Source organism: Mesoplodon bidens (assembly GCF_964165515.1).
Source record: "Mesoplodon bidens genome assembly, chromosome: 6".
In the NCBI taxonomy this organism is placed as follows: domain Eukaryota; kingdom Metazoa; phylum Chordata; class Mammalia; order Artiodactyla; family Ziphiidae; genus Mesoplodon; species Mesoplodon bidens.
Genome location: NC_138162.1, coordinates 30983009 through 31002397, shown reverse-complemented (window position 1 = coordinate 31002397; position 19389 = coordinate 30983009). Strand labels below are relative to the sequence as shown.

Below are 19389 nucleotides of genomic sequence, written 5' to 3'. Positions count from 1 at the left end.
AATAAGCAACTAAACTAGAAAAAAGAAAAGATAACTTTGAAAAGAGAACACATTCTGGTTTCTGGGAAAGATATGGGGTATCTTCAAATTAGCACATTAGTACTTGTGCAATTTGAAGTGATTCATCTTTCTGGCACTGTCCTAATAACTTCAGTAATGACCTTTATTTTTTATCCTTGATGCTTCTGAAACTGCATGATTATTATAAAACATAGGACACTTCAAACCTGCCTCATGTCAAATATATATAAATGCAAAGCTGTAATGTTAGATTTATTGAATACAGCACAACAAGAAAGGTGCCAAGTATAAGTAAATGCAGAAAAAAATCAGATAAAGGAAAATAATTCAAGGAAGACTTTAAAGCAGAGCTTATTGTTTTGTTATCGTATACAACATAATCCAAATAATATACAGCACATTATAATGCTGTAAATTCAAAACATAAGCCACCAATACAGACAGTCTACACAGACCAATATTTTAGCTTATGAAGGCTGCTGCAATGGCTTCTGCTTATTGGTTAAAGAAAAATGAAAGTTATTCAGCCAAGCTAGATATACTAAGTCCTAGAATTATACAGACATAGATCATCACCTTGTATGTTTCTTCAGTGAAGTAACATGGGCACTGTCAGATAAAAATAGGCAACTGTTAAGAGACTGCTTTACAACTTAAATTTAACAGTTTATATTAAAATTAGATCAAAAGCCTGCTGAGGAATTTCTTTCGATTCACTGTTTAACTCACAGTGATTACCTTATTTTAGTTTGAGCAAAATTTATCTCTGTTTAAAGAGGCCCCCATACTTTGAGACTATCTAATTAAGTCCTACAATAACAAAAGGTCCCAAGCCTGCCTCTTTGTTCATAAGGCTGCTGATCAGGGGCTAGACACTGGGACTGTACATGGTAATAGTTGTCATTCACTGCAGACCTTCGGGTAAGACAGGTGATCTATAAGTCTAAAATTCAGGAACTATTGCTAGGAATTTCTCTCTAAGCAGTTCAAACTGCTGTAGATGTAACTTTAAAGAAATGGAATACTGAAATAAAAGGTGTAAGTAAGAAGAGGATTAGGAAAGAAACAAAAAAGAAGTAATGAAAAATGTTAATGACATATTCAAGCACTGATAATATTATATTCTTCACTTTGGTGTTACTAATAAGAATTTTTTTAACATCTTTATTGGAGTATAATTGCTTTACAATGGTGTGTTAGTTTCTACTTTATAACAAAGTGAACCAGCTATACATATACATATATCCCCATATCTCCTCCCTCTTGTGTCTCCCTCCCACCCTCCGTATCCCACCCCTCTAGGTGGTCACAAAGTACCAAGCTGATCTCCCTGTGCTATGCAGCTGCTTCCCACTAGCTAGCTATTTTACATTTGGTAGTGTATATATGTCCATGCCACTCTCTCACTTCGTCCCAGCTTACCCTTCCCAAGAATTTCATTTTAAGTTATTGTCAAGTAAGAATCAATGTACAAGCATTTTTTTCAGATAACAGATTTAATAAACTAGCTTACCTGCCCTTGTTCTCTTTTCCTTTAATTTTGCTGTCTTGACCTTTTCCTCCAGTAGGATCCCACTCTACACAGGTATCTTCAACTCTCAGGTTCAAATGGGAGGATGAGTTATCCAAACTGAAGTTAAGTGCTAACCAAAACAATATTTCAATTTTTTTTTAATGTAGCATATCTCTAGTTTCTGAGGCACAACCATCATCACATTGTTTTCCTACTCAATGGATTTAACACTGTATATATAGAATAAAGTTCCAATTCTTAATCCTAAAATTTAAAGTCGACAACAATAAAGCCGTAATCTACAAATTCCTACTCTATTTCCCATTATTCTCCTCTATATATCTATCCTGTACTCCAACCAAATACAACGTACTTTCATGGCCACTGGTCTTTCTGCTATTCCTTCTGCTGAAATCAATAGCCTCAATTTCCTATTCTTAGAGCATCAGCTGATTGTTATGGCTAAATAGGAAGAGGAGCTGGTAGAATTAAGGATGAGGAGAAAGTGAGGTGGTGTAAAAAATTATAGAACCTGGCACACACACATTTTCTCTTATGCTCTAACACTTAATAATTTCATACTTAAACTCTTAGTAGTTTCAAAATAAGGCAAGTACAGAGAAACAGGCCATGATGGCAGAAGCAAGGGAACTAACCCAGCTAATAGAGCTAAAGATGATATACATGGCAAAGAACAGACTGGGGAGAGGGGTTACTTAAATGAAATCAAATTTTTAAAATCCAAAACAAAACTATGCTTTTCAAATTATTTGGTATCGGGGGAACTATCTGTACTATTCACAAGACTTACTCAGAACTGCTAATTTAGGAAATCAGTGTAACACAGTATTACCTTCTCCCTTTGGATACTGAGGGTTAATCATTGAAATGTATTGATTCACAGCTGAGTAATGCACAGTCCTTCCTATTTAATATGCAATTTCTAGAAACTGAGTCTTAAGCAAGGTATTATCTACTACTTAGTTACCAATAAATCTGCTTATTAGTTATACTTCCCTCCAAAAGTTGAAATTTCTGGTAAGTACTCACTGAAGAAATATTCCTTTACAATACCCCATTTCACTTAAGGATAATATGTGATTTAGCTAAGGTTTCAGTGTGTCTGTGAAATATACATCATCAAACAACAAAATATTCATATAGAGAGCCTAGTGCTTACCTAGCGAATGAAGAATCCTTTTATACTCTACTGTTTCGTAAAGAGCACTTTAATTTTACCTATGCATCTGACCCATTGCTCAGTGTATTTTAAATATTCTAAATACAAATCTACTGACCATAACCACTTTTAGAAAATGTCATACTAAAGGCAAAAAAGTTAATAGCTTTCAAAATCTGCATGTAAACAGATAAGAGCTTACTGAAAGACGAAATAATGCAGCTTTTCAGTAAAAATGGAAACAGAATTCCTCAACAGGTGGGTTGCTAAAAAGTTAGGATTAAGCAAAACTGAGACCCTGCATTACCAAGAATGAACTGCCTTACGAAAACAGGGTTAACCTCTATGTTAGTTATTAGTTAATACATGTGAGGGCATCTGCATTTTTGAGAGAAAGAAAAATTGGATATAACTCTAAGGTGCCATCACTCTCAGCTGCCTGTTAAAATCCTAAGGGAAGAAACAAATCTTAAAGCTATTCCCTGTGTTTGATGATGGAGAGATGAGTAGAGTCAAGGGTGGCAAAAACAGGTATCACCCCCAAGCCGCTTGAGACCAAATTTATCAAATACCACAGCACCCAAACAGAAAAGCATGGGTTCCAGTCCCAGGGGTGCAACCTTTTATCTCTTTTTTGGACACTGTCCCTTTATGGGGCCTCAACTAAATCACAGAGGCTCTCTAAGGTAAGAGGGATAATACCATGCAGTTTAAAAGCAAATAAAAGACTGGCCTCAAAAGTGAGGTCTCAAATTTTAGTCCTGTCTCTCATATAAGCCCTGTAATATAGCCAGATATTAGCTTCCATATCTTTAAAAGTGTGAAAACAAAGTACCAAAAAAATTAGAACACAGACACAGATATGTTTCATGTGTTTAGTTTGTGTTGGTGGCTGCTTTCTAGGCACTGTAAAATTATATCATAGACACTAACATTTGAGGCTAGAAAGTAATTGGTGATTAATATCACATCATTTACCTTTACAAGGAAGTAAGGGATAATGTACTTTAAAAATTCTGGTCATAAGAAATATTATTCATCACTTTTGACAATTCCAATAACAGAAGAAATAGAGTCACATACAACTGGAGAGACAGATATTAACAATGTTCACTATTTTCCACACCAAGCACCACAAGTGGCAGGATATGAAGCTTTGGTGGCCTCAACTATTAAATCTCCATCTCTCTCCCTTTCCCTCCAGTTCTTTGCTCATATACTTATTTCTACTGGTTGGTCAAAAAGGGCTGCAACAAGTCAAAAAATTAGTAAACAACTGTTTAACAAAGCATTTAAAAAATCTGACTTTTCTCTGGAGCTCCTGTTGTCATTAGTGGCCACTCCAGTGGTGTGGAATAACACTAGAAAACCTGTGACCCATAGTTTCTTAAGAGATAATTTTACTCTGAGTCTCCCAGAAGTTCCCAGAAGATTCAGTGGGCCGCAGTGTTTAGTATCAGTCTAACCCAACCCCAGGGGGTTTACCCCACAGAGAGAACTGCTCAAAAGGACTAGAATCAACTTAGTCTTTCCCTACAAACCCTAAGACCAAGAATTTGACTGGTAAAATCTAGACATTGCTAACAGGAGCAGACAGCCCAGCTCCAAGGAAGCTACAAGCCAGTTATTCATTTTCCTGAATCTATGGAATTTGAATGGAAATGTACAATTCACCACATTTAGGCCCAAGTTTGGTCACTAAACATAAAAAGTAAATGAGAAGGAACAAAAGAAATAAAAAACATATAATATTCTTGAGGGAGGATCTTAATAATAATGCAATTTTACCTGACAAGGGCTAAAATCAGTTCAAGTTATGTAGGAAGGATTATCTGCCTGTAAATATGACTATTAGTGAAATGGTAAAAATCTCTAAAGAAACCACAGTATCATCTCAGTTTGTTAACAAGTAATTCTAAGTAATTGCATTTCTTGGCTAAGTTATCTATAGTTCTCAAATAAAAACATTTGCTAATCCAAATTACTTCGACTTAGTTTTGTTTCTTTTAATCTTTCTGATGCAAACATATTCTTATGAGTTTGTTTGTCAATAACTTATGAACCTCATATCTTGTTTTATTCTAATATGATATTTTTATATCAGCCTCCAAATCATATCAAACTTCTGGCATTCAAACCCTATTTAAATGCTGTATGAACTAGAGGTCAGTGGAACACTCTAAGGCCCAACTATCTAACAACAATGTGTAGAATCTGATTCTGAAAGTAAACTGAGTCAATGATCACCTCACAACTGGAAAGACCTCTAGCATTGTGGCCTTCAAATTGGTAAATACCTGAAAAATCTTCTGTGTTTAAATATGTTATTCTACAATAAATCCAAACTGTTCTCAGAGACTAGAAGCACTTACATTCCAGGCCCACAATAAGGGCTGGCACAGAACTTGTAAATCGATTCTTATTCACAACTTTCCAAGCTAGTTCTAGGAAAAGACTTTAACTTCACTTTCTTCACCTGCAAAATGGATATCAATAATATCTATTTTACTGATCTCTCAAGATGGTTTCAATGATCAAATGAAGACTTGTGAGCTTTGTAAACATTAATAAGCTATATAAATGTTAATTTCTACAATAAGATTTTAGAAAACAAAAAGAACCTGAACTAAACTGAATACATACTTCCCCATTATTGAGTCACAATCCATTCTCTGGGAAAACTCTGGGCAAACTTCAATCATGCGAATGTATTTATACTAGACTGAAATTTGTAAAGTAAGTATGCATGAGAGAACATCATCAGTCTATTTTACCCATCTGAATACCATGGTAAAAGAAAAAGTAATGAAACCACTACTGTAGTCCTAATTTTCCCATCTTAAAATTCCTCCTGCTGAGAATTCCTTTGCGGGGGGGTGGGGGGGGGAAAGGGGGGATCAAGGTGGGGAAGGAAGGCAACTATACATGAAATGTTTCCTGTCACAAAGTCTGGAATAATTACTGATGTCAAGTTCTGTTTCATGCCGTACAAGTAGCTACTGATCTTACCTTTGGTCTCTAGAGTCACTGGATCAGAATACTCTCCAGCCACAGCCTTGTTACAAGCCCGCACTCTGAAGTTCATATACTTTGAATCAAACTTTAGGCCTGAAAAAATGAAAAATGGCTTTCAGATATGAAAAGTAAAGGAATCTACTCCAAAAGTATGAGTATGAACCTTCAAACAGACATTTTTCCCTCCCTGGAACTATCTTTTTACTCAGGAAGGGTACAAATTTATGTTAAAAGGGTGATAATGCCTGAAATAAGAGAAATCATGATTTATCTATTATTTTCTTCAAAATAAATTATACAGTTTATCACTGGGCTTTTTGAACCTAGCAATAAAAAGATACTCTCAAGCCTCATTATAAGTAGGGTTTCATTCATGGAGAGACACTACAGTTTAAAATAACATATTCGATTTCTGGAAAGTAGACACTATAGAATTTTTATATTTATGACACATTGTTTCATACGTGAAAAATGAATTTAAAGAGAAAGTGAAGCATAAGGATTAATAGCAAAACTTTGAAGTCAGTCAGGTCTAGATTAAAATCTCAATCCAAAAATTACTAGCTATGGGACCTTCAACAACTTGACGGAGCCACAGTTTTGTATCTGTTAAAACAGAAAAGAGAAAACCAACCTCTTCACCACAAAGACTAAATGAGATGTATTGTACTGATTAAATGAGATGTAGTGTGTAACACACTTCAGCCCAGCTCCTGACAAATGGTAAGTGCTCAGTAATGGTAACGTTACTAATGTTACTGCTCACATAAAACAAATATTGAACAACCCAGGCAACATTTGGCCATTTCAAATACCCAAAGTCCCCTATACATGGAGATATGTTTTAAAGACTATCAAAAGGCCAACACACAAATTTCTAATACCAAGTCACAGCTTAACTTTAAGTATTATCGTGAAGGTTAACTTTTAAGTATTATCGTGAAGGTTATCAAAAAAGGGTAAAGGCAAGTCTTTACAGTATCACTGAAATGCGCGGTAGTGTATACATCTAGAAAATTGACAGCTTTTTTTATCGTTAGAAAACCAAGGTAAAAATAAAATGTCACTCTGAAATACAGTTTCCAGAACATCCCTTCATGTTTGTTTTAAATATACTGTTTTACCAGATTGCAAATATCCAGAAGTAATTAAAATGAAGGTTTTCTTGATATTTTAAGAGAAATTCATTTCCATAATAAATATACAAAAAGTCAGTTTGGCTAAAGAAACTTAATAACTTCATCTTTTAATGTAATTCAAAATATTTTTCACAATTACATCTATCTTCCAAGAATGAGATTCATGAAATGCAGTCATCTTACCTGATAGTGTATATTCAGTGCCCTTAATATTATCAATTATCTCCCAGCATCGCTCATCCTTTACACGTGGAAGTCCATCAAAATTAGTTTTCCTATATTCCAGTATAAAATGATCAATCTTATTATCTTCTTCTGGCATTCTCCAAGCTACTGTTACAGAATTGTCAGCCACCAAACACTCTACTGGATCTATCTCTGGAGCTTTGGGGACTGAAGAAAAAAAAAAAGCTCATTTCTCACTATAGTACTAATCCAGTATTTATGTTTGTCGTTCAAATTATGCTTTTCATGTCGTTTTTAAACTGTTCAATTAAATCAGGCTAAGAGAAGGGATACCTTATAAATGCAAAATAACCATTTTTCATAGCTCTGTTTTAAAATTCATATTTCAAAGTTTTTCATAGACTTATTCAAAGTATAGTAAAACCCTAGTTAGCAAAAAGCAATTCAAACATGCTAAGAATAAACAATCAAGAATGATTTGTTACTTCTCAACACGTTTTTAATCTGCTATTTTAAACAGCTGGAGAATATAAATTAAATCACTATTGACAAAATAAAATAACTTGCTTTGAATCCAAAGATTAAAATAATTCAAGGTATTTTCAATGTGTTTAAAAAACCTAGTTTATAAAATAACTGTAATTTCTCAACACTGAACAAAAATGAACTCCGCAACCCCACAAAATATTTAAGAATTTTTAAATGTTTCTCCAAAGAGTTCTATGATTCATGAAAACAAACTGAGGTAAATGAATCACAATTAACATGAATGAACATTAATCAATTTCTTTTCCATGAAAGAGGTTTTCCATAGCTCCTCAACATTAACAGATGTTCCATTTAAATAGCAGGCTAACTGGAGAATGTGGTCCTCCAATGATACAGATGTGTCTGAAATGTGTGAAACTGTGCAAGTACTGTATTTAAACCTTTTGTTGCTAAAAAAAAGTTTAAAAAGATTTACTCCAAGTATGTAAGGTTGGTTCAACATTCTAAACTAGCTAATGTAAACCATCACATCAGTAGAAGAAAAATCAGATGATCAGAAGAAAAATTACATGATCATATCAATAGATGGAGGAAAAAGTATTTTACGAAATCCAACATTCACTCATGACAAAAGCTCTCAGTAAAGTAGGGAACTTTACTTGATAAAGAACATCTACAAAAATACCTAAAGTTAACATTAATGTTGAGAAAGTAGATACTTTTCCCCTAAGGCAATGACATCCCCTCTCTCCACTCCTACTCAACACCGTACTGGAAGTTCTAGCTAAATGCTATTAAGACAAGGAAAAGAAGTAAAACATATACAAATTAGGAAGGAAGAAATAAAACTGTCTTTATTTGCTGATGACATGATTGTCTATGTAGAAAATCTCAAAGAATCAACAGAAAAATTCCTGGAACTAACAAGCTTATAGCAAGGCTGCAGGATACAAGGGATGAACAGGGCAGAGTACAAGGGAATTTTAGGGCAGTGAAACTATTCTGTATGATAAGGTAGTGGTGGATACATGACATGATACATTTATCAAAAGCCACAGAACTGTATAACACAGAGTGAACCCTAATGTAAACTGTGGACTTTAGCTAATAATAATTTATCAATTACTACAAAAGTACTACACTAATGCAAGACATTAATAACCGTGGAAACTGTATGTAGGGGAGGAGGGGAAGTATATGGTAACTCTCTGTATTACCTGTTCAATTTTCCATAAACCTAAACTTGTTCTAAAAAACAAAGTATTAATTTTTTAAAAAACTATAACAATAAGAAAAAGGAATTCTATACCTGAAAATTCAAAGCAATGTGAGACCTAACAAATAACAAAGTAAACCAAATATCTTAGATACAATAATCAAGACCAAGATGAAAGGAATTTAATACACATTTTAAATCTTCAAGCCTAACTAGTAAGAAAGGGAGGAAAGGAGAGAGGTGGAACAATTGATCTCCATTAGCTATAGTCTTCAAAGTTGAACTACTGCACGTATGTAATTGTACAATAAATACTTGGAATCTGATATATCTTATCAGTAAGACAACAGACAAAGAAATATTTATCATTTCTCATTATGATTAATTTCCTTCATCTGTCTGCAGGGGTTTCGTCCCTATAATACATTACAGTTAGTCTCTTGTTACTGGAATATAAGCAATACAGACTACTATTCATTGCTATGGGAAGAGATACAGGCATTCATAAATTTAATATGCTGTGCAGTGCCTACATGTGAGGAAATGTAATGGTCTATGGCATGTAGTAATTTTATAGTTTTGCTGAGTTAAAACCTGTACTGAATGTCCCAAGAGGCTTGTATACAGAGAGAATCACTTAATTTGTAAGTGGATCCAGCTAACTCCCCACTATCTATCTCCCAAATTCAGCTACCATTCCAGTAAGAATGTACTGGCAAGAAGATTCTTCTTTCTTGTGAATAATGGCCCCAGAAGAAAGCAAACTTGGGAGGGAAAAAGAAAATTTAGATAATTTAAGAGTGGTATGTCAAATATTCTGTAATAACCTATATGGGAAAAGAATCTGAAAAAATGGATATATGCGTATGGGTAACTGAATCACTTTGCTTTACACCTGAAACTAACACAACACTGTAAATCAACCATACTCCAATATAAAATAAAAATTAAATTTTAAAAAAAGAGTGGTAGGTCAAATTAAGAGTGACTTGGATCTGATATGTAGGAAGTTCAACCAATATTCTAAACAGAAGTAAGAGAAGAGTTTCAACAAATGTGGGATAAAAGTTCAGGGGAAGATGAATGTTCGTAAACTTGTAATATAAAAATATTAGGAAAGGCAGAACTCTCTTTAGAAATGAGAATGGAAAGCAATTCACAGCAACTTCCATAAAGCAACAGTTAAATTGTGTGGACACTGGTGTAAGAATTCTGCTAATGTTTTTCTCTGCATGTGAGTGTAAAAGGACAACTGACATCAACACTGCCACAAACATGTTTCTCTTCTTGGCTGCAGAGGCTCAGAAAGGATATAAACTCTAAGTTTCAATGTATAAATAATGGCTTAGAGCAGAAGAAGATGACTGTAATTATTATCATCCATCATCATCACTTATAATTTTCAGACTCAGGTAAGTCCAAAACTCATTACTATACATAATTCAGTATAGAGTTGATTTTTGCAGTGTTTACAGAAGGAATTATTAAGGGATGAAGGTATTCATTTTTAAGTTAATCTGATTGGATCTTATAGGAAATCTTTATGCTACAGCAGAATGCAAAAAATTAGTAATATGAATTCACCTTTCATAAATTTTAACAACCTATTATACCTTCCTTCAGGATGAAACTCCTCCACAAAAGGATTTCTTGCTTTTCATTATACCTCATTCCTTCAGACTGTCTTAACAGTTTGCAAAAGAGGAAATCCTAACTGTGCATGCAATCTACTTGACTGTACAGCAGACATGGCCTTGGTTTGTTAAGCCATCACTGAAAATCCAAGAGAAGGAAAGTAATGGTGAGAAGACTTCTTTTTTAGTAGTTTTTTTTTAAATCAAACTACTACTACTCATGTGTATATTCACAATCTACCACTCCTGACTCTCCTTCTGAATTGAGTAGTAGTGTGAATGAAAATATAATGGTTAGGAATTCTGAAAGGCCAATTTACAGATAGGTATCCACTGACAAGTATGTATACTTCCTTCCTCTACAACTATGATTCCTTCTCTCATCTTTTCCTTCTCTAAACTCCTCTAGAACTTCTGATCTATACCACACAAGTTAATACTTCACTTGTACTATGATTACTAGTTCCATTATAGTTTCATGACCACTAACTTTGTCTTTCCAATCATATTTTAAAGTCCTGGACCAAATCTTCAGAGAAGAAAAGAATGGTTTCATATGATCAACATTCTCTACTCAAAAACAGCTAACCTCCAAAAACCATAAACCTGTAAGTAAAACACTTCGCTTTCAAGAGATTTCCTGATCCCCCAAATCACCAAGTCCAAATTGTTTCAGCTATCAACTTAACCACATTACTTGATGTTAGTAAAAAGAGAATAATAACCGAAAGGTCCTTAACTGGCTCTTTCACACCTGTGGACAATAACTTGGGACTCAATTTCAAATGGTTCTGACTGCTGGAATACCCTCACACTAATACTCTAATAAACCAATGTTAACACATTATTACTGGAAATAAAATTCCATCTGAACCAGCAGCAACCACCACAATAATGGTAATAATAACCGTTAACATTCACTGCATGTTAACTATGTGCCTGGTACTATTTCAAGTGCTTTAGAGGTCTCAATTCACTTAATCCTTATAAAAACCCCAAAAGGATAACATCACATTTTAAAGATGAAGAAAATGAGGGAGAGTTAAATAACTTGTTAAGGCTACACAGCAAGTAAGCGGTAGCCAGGATGCAAATCTAGAAGTCTGGCCCCACGACTCACTGTGAACCACCATGGCATATTGCTTCTCTCTGCCAAACTAGCAACAAAAGGTATCCCTTTCTGGGATTCTTAAAATGGAATCTTTACTATCAGTAAAATAATTCTCTAAAAATAAAGACTAGCAAATTCAGTTATTCCTTAGCTGAATGAAGAAAAAAAATCACACTATACTTCCTTAATATTTACATTCTAATGTTCATTACAGAAAAATCTTGAAGGAAAAAAAAGGTTTTATAAATAACTTTATATGTAATATATGTACTAACTTACCTGGCAAAAACTTCAAAGTTTGTAATATCTGTCTTTCCTGAGAAAAATCCACCATTAAATGAGTCATGTTGTCACTGACCTTTGGTTTCAAAGAAAGGCGAAAAGCTGAAGCCATTGTCACTCTACAGAAAACACAAACATAAACATTCTTTTTAAAATAAAAGAATGGGAAGTATCATATCCTTTTTAACTTATAAAATGAACAGATAGAACTTACTTCACTCTAGTGATTTCAGAAGCTATTAACAAAGGTAACAAAACTAAATAGAAATTTGCTTTTAGATCTTTTGAAAAATAACTTAATAAAAAACTGTAAAATGTTTTTAAATTTAAAGACATTTAAGATAACCTTTAAAGAACTTTCCTCCAGCCAGTTTTATAAAATTGCATAAAATTACAAATACCTCGAGACAAATATCCAAGATAAATAATCTTTAACAGACCCAACAGTCATCTGAACCTCTGTACACTCAATCTGATTTCCTGATGCCAGACTCACTCCTTTTCATATGCCAAATAATGAACTGTAAATATACCCTGATTCAAACATTCTGCCTAGTTGTCACAGCTATTCCATGTGTCCTTAAATAAAACTAGAGGTACACTGACCAAATACTGCATAGCTTGGTAGCTGCTATAGGCCATGGATGAGAAAGGAGAGAAGAAATATTACTATTTTGAATACCATGCTAGTAGGTATCACTCTGATCTATCAACATCAGCTGAATGGAAGGAGACAAGAAGAAACAGCCCTGTGAAACCATATGCCATGGAAATAATAGAAACTCAATAAATATTTTAGATGAATGTGGTAGACAAAACAAAAAAAGAAAAGAAGCCATACCAGACATCATTTTACCCAAAGCAGGGGGAAACTGTTCTGTCAATTAAAACTAGAGATTAAAAGAAATTCTCATATTCTATTCATTTGTTATTTTATCTCAAATTGCAATTTTTCATATTAGAGTAGATTTCCACATGTATCACAAAGTAACCCTCCTTATTATCTTTGGTCAAAGAATGACACAAAAATGCTATCCATGAATGTTGTCCTCCTAGTACAGAATTTGGCAGAGGAAGTAAATAGAGCTTCAGGAACAAAGGGAATACCAGGCCTAGTCATTCAGATCTACCAAACTACCCTAAAGATCAATGGTATGAAAGGTATCAAAAATGTTGCTGTATTCAGTTACTTGGGGATGAAAAATGTCACACTGTTGCTGTATTCAGTCATTTTCTTTCATCTTAAAACTAGGAAAGTAGTCACTTTAGTAGCAACAAAGAGTGAACAACAGCTGATCTATTTATCAAGAAGAAAGTGCTATGAAAAAATGCTCATCATTGCTAATTATTAGAGAAATGCAAATCAAAACTACAATGAGGCACCACCTCACACTGGTCAGAATAGCCATCATTAAAAGTCTACAAATAACGAGTGCTAGAGAGGGTGTGCAGAAAAGGGAACCCTCCTACACTGCTGGTGGTAATGTAAATTAAATTGGTGCAGCCACTATGGAGAACAGTATAGAGGTTCCTCAAAAAACTAGAGTTGCCATATGATTCAGCAATTTTGCTCCTGGGCATGTATCTGGACAAAACTATAATTCAAAAAGATACATGCACCCCTATGTTCATGGCAGCACTATTCACAATAGCCAAGTCTTGGAAACAACCTAAATGTCCATTGACCAATGAAAGGATAAAGACGATATGGTACATATATGCAATGGAATACTACTCAGACATAAAAAAAGAACGAAATAATGCCATTTGCAGCAACATGGATGGAACTAGAGATTATCATCCTAAGCAAAGTCAGAGAGAAAAAAACACCATAACACTTATATGTGGAATCTAAAATATGACACAAATGAACTTACCTACAACACAGAAACAGATACACAGACAGAGAGAACAGACTTGTGGTTGTCAAGTGGGAGAAGGGGTTGTGGAGGGATGGAGTGGGAATTCGGGGTTAGCAGATACAAACTATTATATATATCAATAGAATGCATAAACAACAAGGTCCTACTGTATAGCACAGGAACTACCTTCAATATCCTGTGATAAATCATAACGGAAAAGAATATAAAAAAGAATGTATATATATGTATAACTGAATCACTTTGCTGTACAGCAGAAATTAACACATTGTAAATCAACAATACTTTAATTAAGAAAAAAAGGAAGTGCTATACTAAAAAACAATTTATGGAGAAGGGAACTCACACTTAACTGAATGCCAAGTATAATGCTGAGCATTTCACACATTATTACTTTAAGCTCTTGGTTCTCAATAATAAAATTTCAGATTGCATCAATAAGAAGTTAGGAACAAAGGCTAAATCTTACATATGTTGTTCTTGACAGTCCCAAGTACCTTTTGATTTAAAGACTTCTTAAAGAGCTATATTCAGGTAGGTACTTGGTAAATGCCCACTGAATCAATGAACAGGTTTGAACTTACTTGGTTGCTTCTAAACCTGATGATTTAAAAGTTTGTTGAGAACTGTTGAGAAAAATATCTGAAAGTATTTTAAGGAATTTAAACCTGAAACTTTATCTGTAAAACTTGATTTAACCATTATGGCCTCTCCTGTGATAAACCATAATGGAAAATAATATTTAAAAATGTATACATCTATGTATACCTGAATTACTCTGCTGTATAGCAGAAATTAACACAACATTCTAAATCAACTATACTTCAATTTTTAAAAAAACCCAACAAATAAAAGCATAATATGTACACTCTTCAAGATAAATCTGGGGGAAAAATATCACTATGGCCTCAAAGAAAAATTATATCCCCTAAAGATATATCAGAAAGGCCTATCAAAGCCTAAAAAAAGAATAATGACCTTTATTTTCTAGACTATGAAAATTTCAGTCTCCATAAATCAAGTTAGATGTACAACAATGCTATAATTTTCCAAAAGACTGAACTTTTTATTTTTAAACTGAATATATTTGGACAACTGTGCCTCAAAGCCCAAACTAACTATCTAAAATCCACAGATACTTCTCTACATTACAGGATCCGTGTGGTGAGGAATGTTTTAATTCACCTTGCCCATTTTTTTTTTTTACTGGAGTATAATTGCTTCACAATGTTGTGTTAGTTTCTGCTGTACAGTGAAGTGAATCAGCTGTATGTATACATATATCCCCACCCTCTTGGACCCCCCTCGCCCGACCATCCCACCTGCCTAGTTCATCACAGAGCACCAAGCTGAGCTCCTTGTGCTTTATAGCAAGTTCCCACCTGCTATCTATTTTACAGATGGCAGTGTATTTATGTCAAACCTAATCTCCCAATTCATCCCACCCTACCCTTCACCCGTGTCCACACGTCCATTCTCTACATCTGTGTTTCTCTTCCTGCCCTGCAAATAGGTTCGTTCATATTACCATTTTTCTAGATTCCACATATATGCATTAATATACAATATTTGTTTTTCTCTTTCTGACTTACTTCACTCTGTATGAAAGACTCTAGGTCCATCCACATCTCTACAAATGACCAGATTTCGTTCCTTTTATGGCTGAGTAATATTCCATCATATATATGTACCATTTAGTTCATTTCTAATAGTACAAGCTGAACACAAGGATCTCTTCCTCCTAGTTTTATTTTTGCAAAGAGAAAATAACTGCAATGTTTCTCTCAAAGTCTTTGGACAGCCAAAAGCCTGATTAGGAAGTGACTTCTAATCCAGAAAATCACGGACCAGAGCAGGATTTTGTGCAGTAGGTGGCTAAACAGAAGATTACTCTAGCCAGGGTGGAAGATGGATTACTTACAGCAAATTCCAGCACACATAACCCAAATATACCTTATCCAGAAAACTGACCTACCTAGCATCCATTCCTCATACAGCCAATACTTTTCACTTTCAAACTCTCATAATCTCCTTTCTACATCCAGGATTTATAAGAATAATCCAAGTCTTTAAACACTCCCTGATATAAAATATACGAAAAATACTGTATAGCACAGGAACTCTACTCAATACTCTGTAATGACCTACATGGGAATAGGACCTAAAAAAGAGTGGATGTATGTATATGTATAACTGATTCACTCTGCTGTACAGCAGAAACTAACACAACATTGTAAATCAACTATACTCCAATAAAAATTAATTTAAAATGTAAAAAATAGAAAAATTAATATTTGTGCTAAGAATGCTATGACTGCCATGTGAATCTTGCCTCTAGTCAAATAAAAGGCCACCAGAAAAACACAAGAGTTGAAGTCTTCAGCCAAGATTAATAATAGCAACACTGGTTTTCACATAATACATACAGAATAATTTTGTGAATTATCTGATGAATAATTTAATCTAGGACTCAGAGTGGTGCTTTGAAGAGCTGTGCCTGTCAGAGAATTTCATTTTCCTCAAATGAAGAAACCGTAAGTGATAATTTCACTACAGTCAATGCTCAGTGACTAGCCAAGCAGATCAAAACCATCCGTTCTGTGATAACCCAATCCAAAATTGCCAACAACTCTTTTAGCCCTTTTGTATATTCACTACAGCAAATACTAAATTACCTGTGCTAATCCTGGCTCTACCAATGGTAAAGACCTTTAAGCCAAAGTCTATCATCATTTTCTTTAATTTTCTCCTCCCACAAACTAGACAGTAGTGGCATTAGAAATAGAGATGGCACCAGGAACAAGATGGAATGAGAATACAAAGGTGTTAAGCAGGAGAGCAGTGAAGTAGGAGAGCAATAGCTCTTGTTTTGTGTGTGTGTGGCTTTTAAGAACTTTATTGACCCAGTTGGTCCAGTAGGTTGAGTCCAAGTAGTACATCTGAGACACAGATCACAAACATAATGAGTTATCTGGCTTTTGTTGTTGTGGTTGTGATACCGACCAGGGCTCTTGGCCTCCCCCAATCAACAGAAATTGACTAGAGGCCAGACAAGAAATTCAGGCAAGGCTTTATTGGGGCTGCGCCAGCTGCAGAAGGGAGCGAAAAAGGAGAGCTTTAGCTCCTGAGGAACGAAATAAGGCTGTAACTTCTCATAAAATAAGACACGCTTATATTGGTAAAATTTAAGAACAACAAAAAATGCATTCAGGAATATATGTTTTTAATTATTCAAAATGGTCCCCCATTTACTAGCATAGCTAATTAAGAACTGTACTAAAACTATATTATACCAGAAATGAAATTCTTTTGGAAGTACATAATTGTCAATAACTATGTTTTTAAAAAATCTTGCTGATATACTGTTTATTCCAGAATATATGCAGAAGACTTTTTCTCCTGTTTTTTGCACTTCACCATCAGGTATATTTATTAGTTTAACTAATGAGATTCTAATAAGAAACTTCTTGAATTTCATTTCTGACTTCACTGTTGATACTTAAATAAAAATGTAGGTTTTATACCATACCTATCCTTGATCTGTCTGGCAGCCTTGGAGCAAATCAGGGAGAAGAGAAAGAAGGCAGTTAGTGCTTTTCATGCAAGTTTCAATGGCAGTGACATGCAAGAAAAGTTAGGATAAAAACCCTGAAATAGATTAGTTCATATTCATCAAAACATAAATTACAAGAAATCTGTACAGTTCACATCAGCTTGCATAATGTGATGTTAGAACTATAGTTGGAAATCCAGTCCCAGTATAAATCACCTTAAAATAAGGAGGAAAATTTAACACTTCAAACTAATTCCAGATGACTATAAATGTTTTTTCTTACCTTAAGATTATCAACACACACCTCCACTTTCATTCAGTCTGACACTCTTCAACTAGAACAATCAATCTCCTTCATGGGGCACACATTTCTATGTATTCTGATGGTTTTCTTATACATTTCAAATCTGCTCTTCAATTTTTCTTCAGAGATCTCTTTCACCACTTCATAATGGTTCTTCCAAGTTTTCTCTACTTGCCTTCACTGGGCAAGGACTTGGTATTCTGAGAGCTTGCCTGCTAACATATAAAACTAGGCTGCAGTTCTACAATCCTTTACCCCAAAAAATGAAGTTGTAATGGCAAAAATTCAGACAAGGAGAAACCAAAGAAACACTTCTAGCAATAGGGTCTTTCCCTCAGATGACTTCATAGAAGCTGCCAACTTAAACCTACGCTACTTAAGAGATCTTTTTTTTTTTTTTTTTTTGAGAATGCTAGCACAAGTTTAGGAAGAGGGCACAGCTATTACTTGGTGCTGTATGTCACAGAAAAATGATGAAAAATACATGCAGAAACTGATGTCCCCTTTAAATTTACATAGCATATAATAGGTCCAACAAAAGGTTTTTTCCCCACACTGACCATCATAATTAACAACACATCTAATGTAGAACATGGCTATTATGCTTGATATTCTAACCCCAGTGTCTAGCATAAAGCTTGGCACATAGTAATATTTAATAACTACTAAATTTAATTGAACATTAATTAGATGTATTCAGCAATGTTTCTGTTGTCTCTCTTCTTCAGTTCTAATATTGTTCTTAATTGGTATTGGTCATTTTTATACCCATCCTAAAATATTCTGGTCTGCATACCTGTCTACACAAAAAGAACAGAATTGAGATTTAGAAAATGAGCACATCACAGCACTATCATAATCAACTCCGTGACCTTGTATACTAATCATTCTATTTGGTCCTTAATGCTTCTAAAGATGCATTCCAAGCTCCAGATACTACAGCAAACAACCCAATTCTGTGGCATCTATAATACGTGCCATAAGTCATACATAAAAGTACAAAGTACCTACTTTGGTACTAGGAATAAGAAATGTTAAAAAAAAGTCAATTACATATACATCTGAAACTAATATTGTATGTCGAATTTACCTTTAAAAAGTTAATTACACTGATTTTTAAAAAATTATTGTCATTATAGCTAGAATTATAACCAAAGATTTTTATACAAGTGTGAAAGGAGGGGAAGAAGAAACTCGACTCTGCACTTGATGTTTCTTTACACAGGGAGAAAAGTGCCACTAGCCTTGCTCTCTATTCCCTCATTTTCTCCTGGAAAGATGATATGACTTAATCCGATTATGAGTTTGGAAGGACCAACTAGAAATAAGTAGCTCAGCACCTTTCCCTCTTTCTGGCAGCTTGCTTGCCCACAGAGAACATATATTCTATATTCGGTTCTTCCCCTCTCTTCAGTAAGTTTCATTGAAACAGGCTCCCCTCACACACAAAGACCTGAGGTAGCCCTGTACTTACATCCCTGGGTGGGTAAGTCTGTCTTCTTCTAGGATTCAATATTAGGAAGTGTGCCCATTGATATAAGCCAAATTCTCCAATATCATTTTATTTGGCCTCGTATCAACTTTGTTTTGCTTATTTCCCAATTGGTTTAGAACTTGGTTAAAGGAATGTTACTTACCAGTCACTCCCAAATAACCCAACAATATAAAGACCATTACTGTTTTTAAAACTGACCATAATGATTCAATTTTGTGTCTAGTATTAATTTAGTAAGGTGCCATTTTTTTAGTGCATCTGTGTGCAAGTGTGCACATGTACACATGCATGTAAAGCTTTCACGTTATTGTTTAATATACTAGGCTGTTCATGACAAACCAGAAAATAAACAGATGAAAAGCCAGATAATC

At 34.4% G+C, this 19389-nt stretch overlaps 1 protein-coding gene across 6 annotated transcripts in view; it reads right to left on the bottom strand.

Annotated features, from left to right (window-relative positions):
- Positions 1–19389, bottom strand: part of FSD1L (fibronectin type III and SPRY domain containing 1 like) — a 66685-nt gene that overhangs the window by 17367 nt on the left and 29929 nt on the right. For 2 of the 6 annotated variants that reach the window (XM_081236604.1, XM_081236606.1), the window contains 5 exons: positions 11863–11905; positions 7052–7261; positions 5724–5822; positions 1535–1664; positions 598–630 (listed from right to left, as the gene is read on the bottom strand). In XM_081236604.1, the coding sequence (XP_081092730.1) occupies positions 598–630; positions 1535–1664; positions 5724–5822; positions 7052–7261; positions 11863–11905 (515 nt within the window). Of the gene's footprint in view, positions 1–597; positions 631–1534; positions 1665–5723; positions 5823–7051; positions 7262–11783; positions 11906–17195; positions 17219–19389 lie in introns of all 6 variants that reach the window. The other 4 variants (XM_081236609.1, XM_081236607.1, XM_081236605.1 and 1 more) reach the window with 4 other exon arrangements.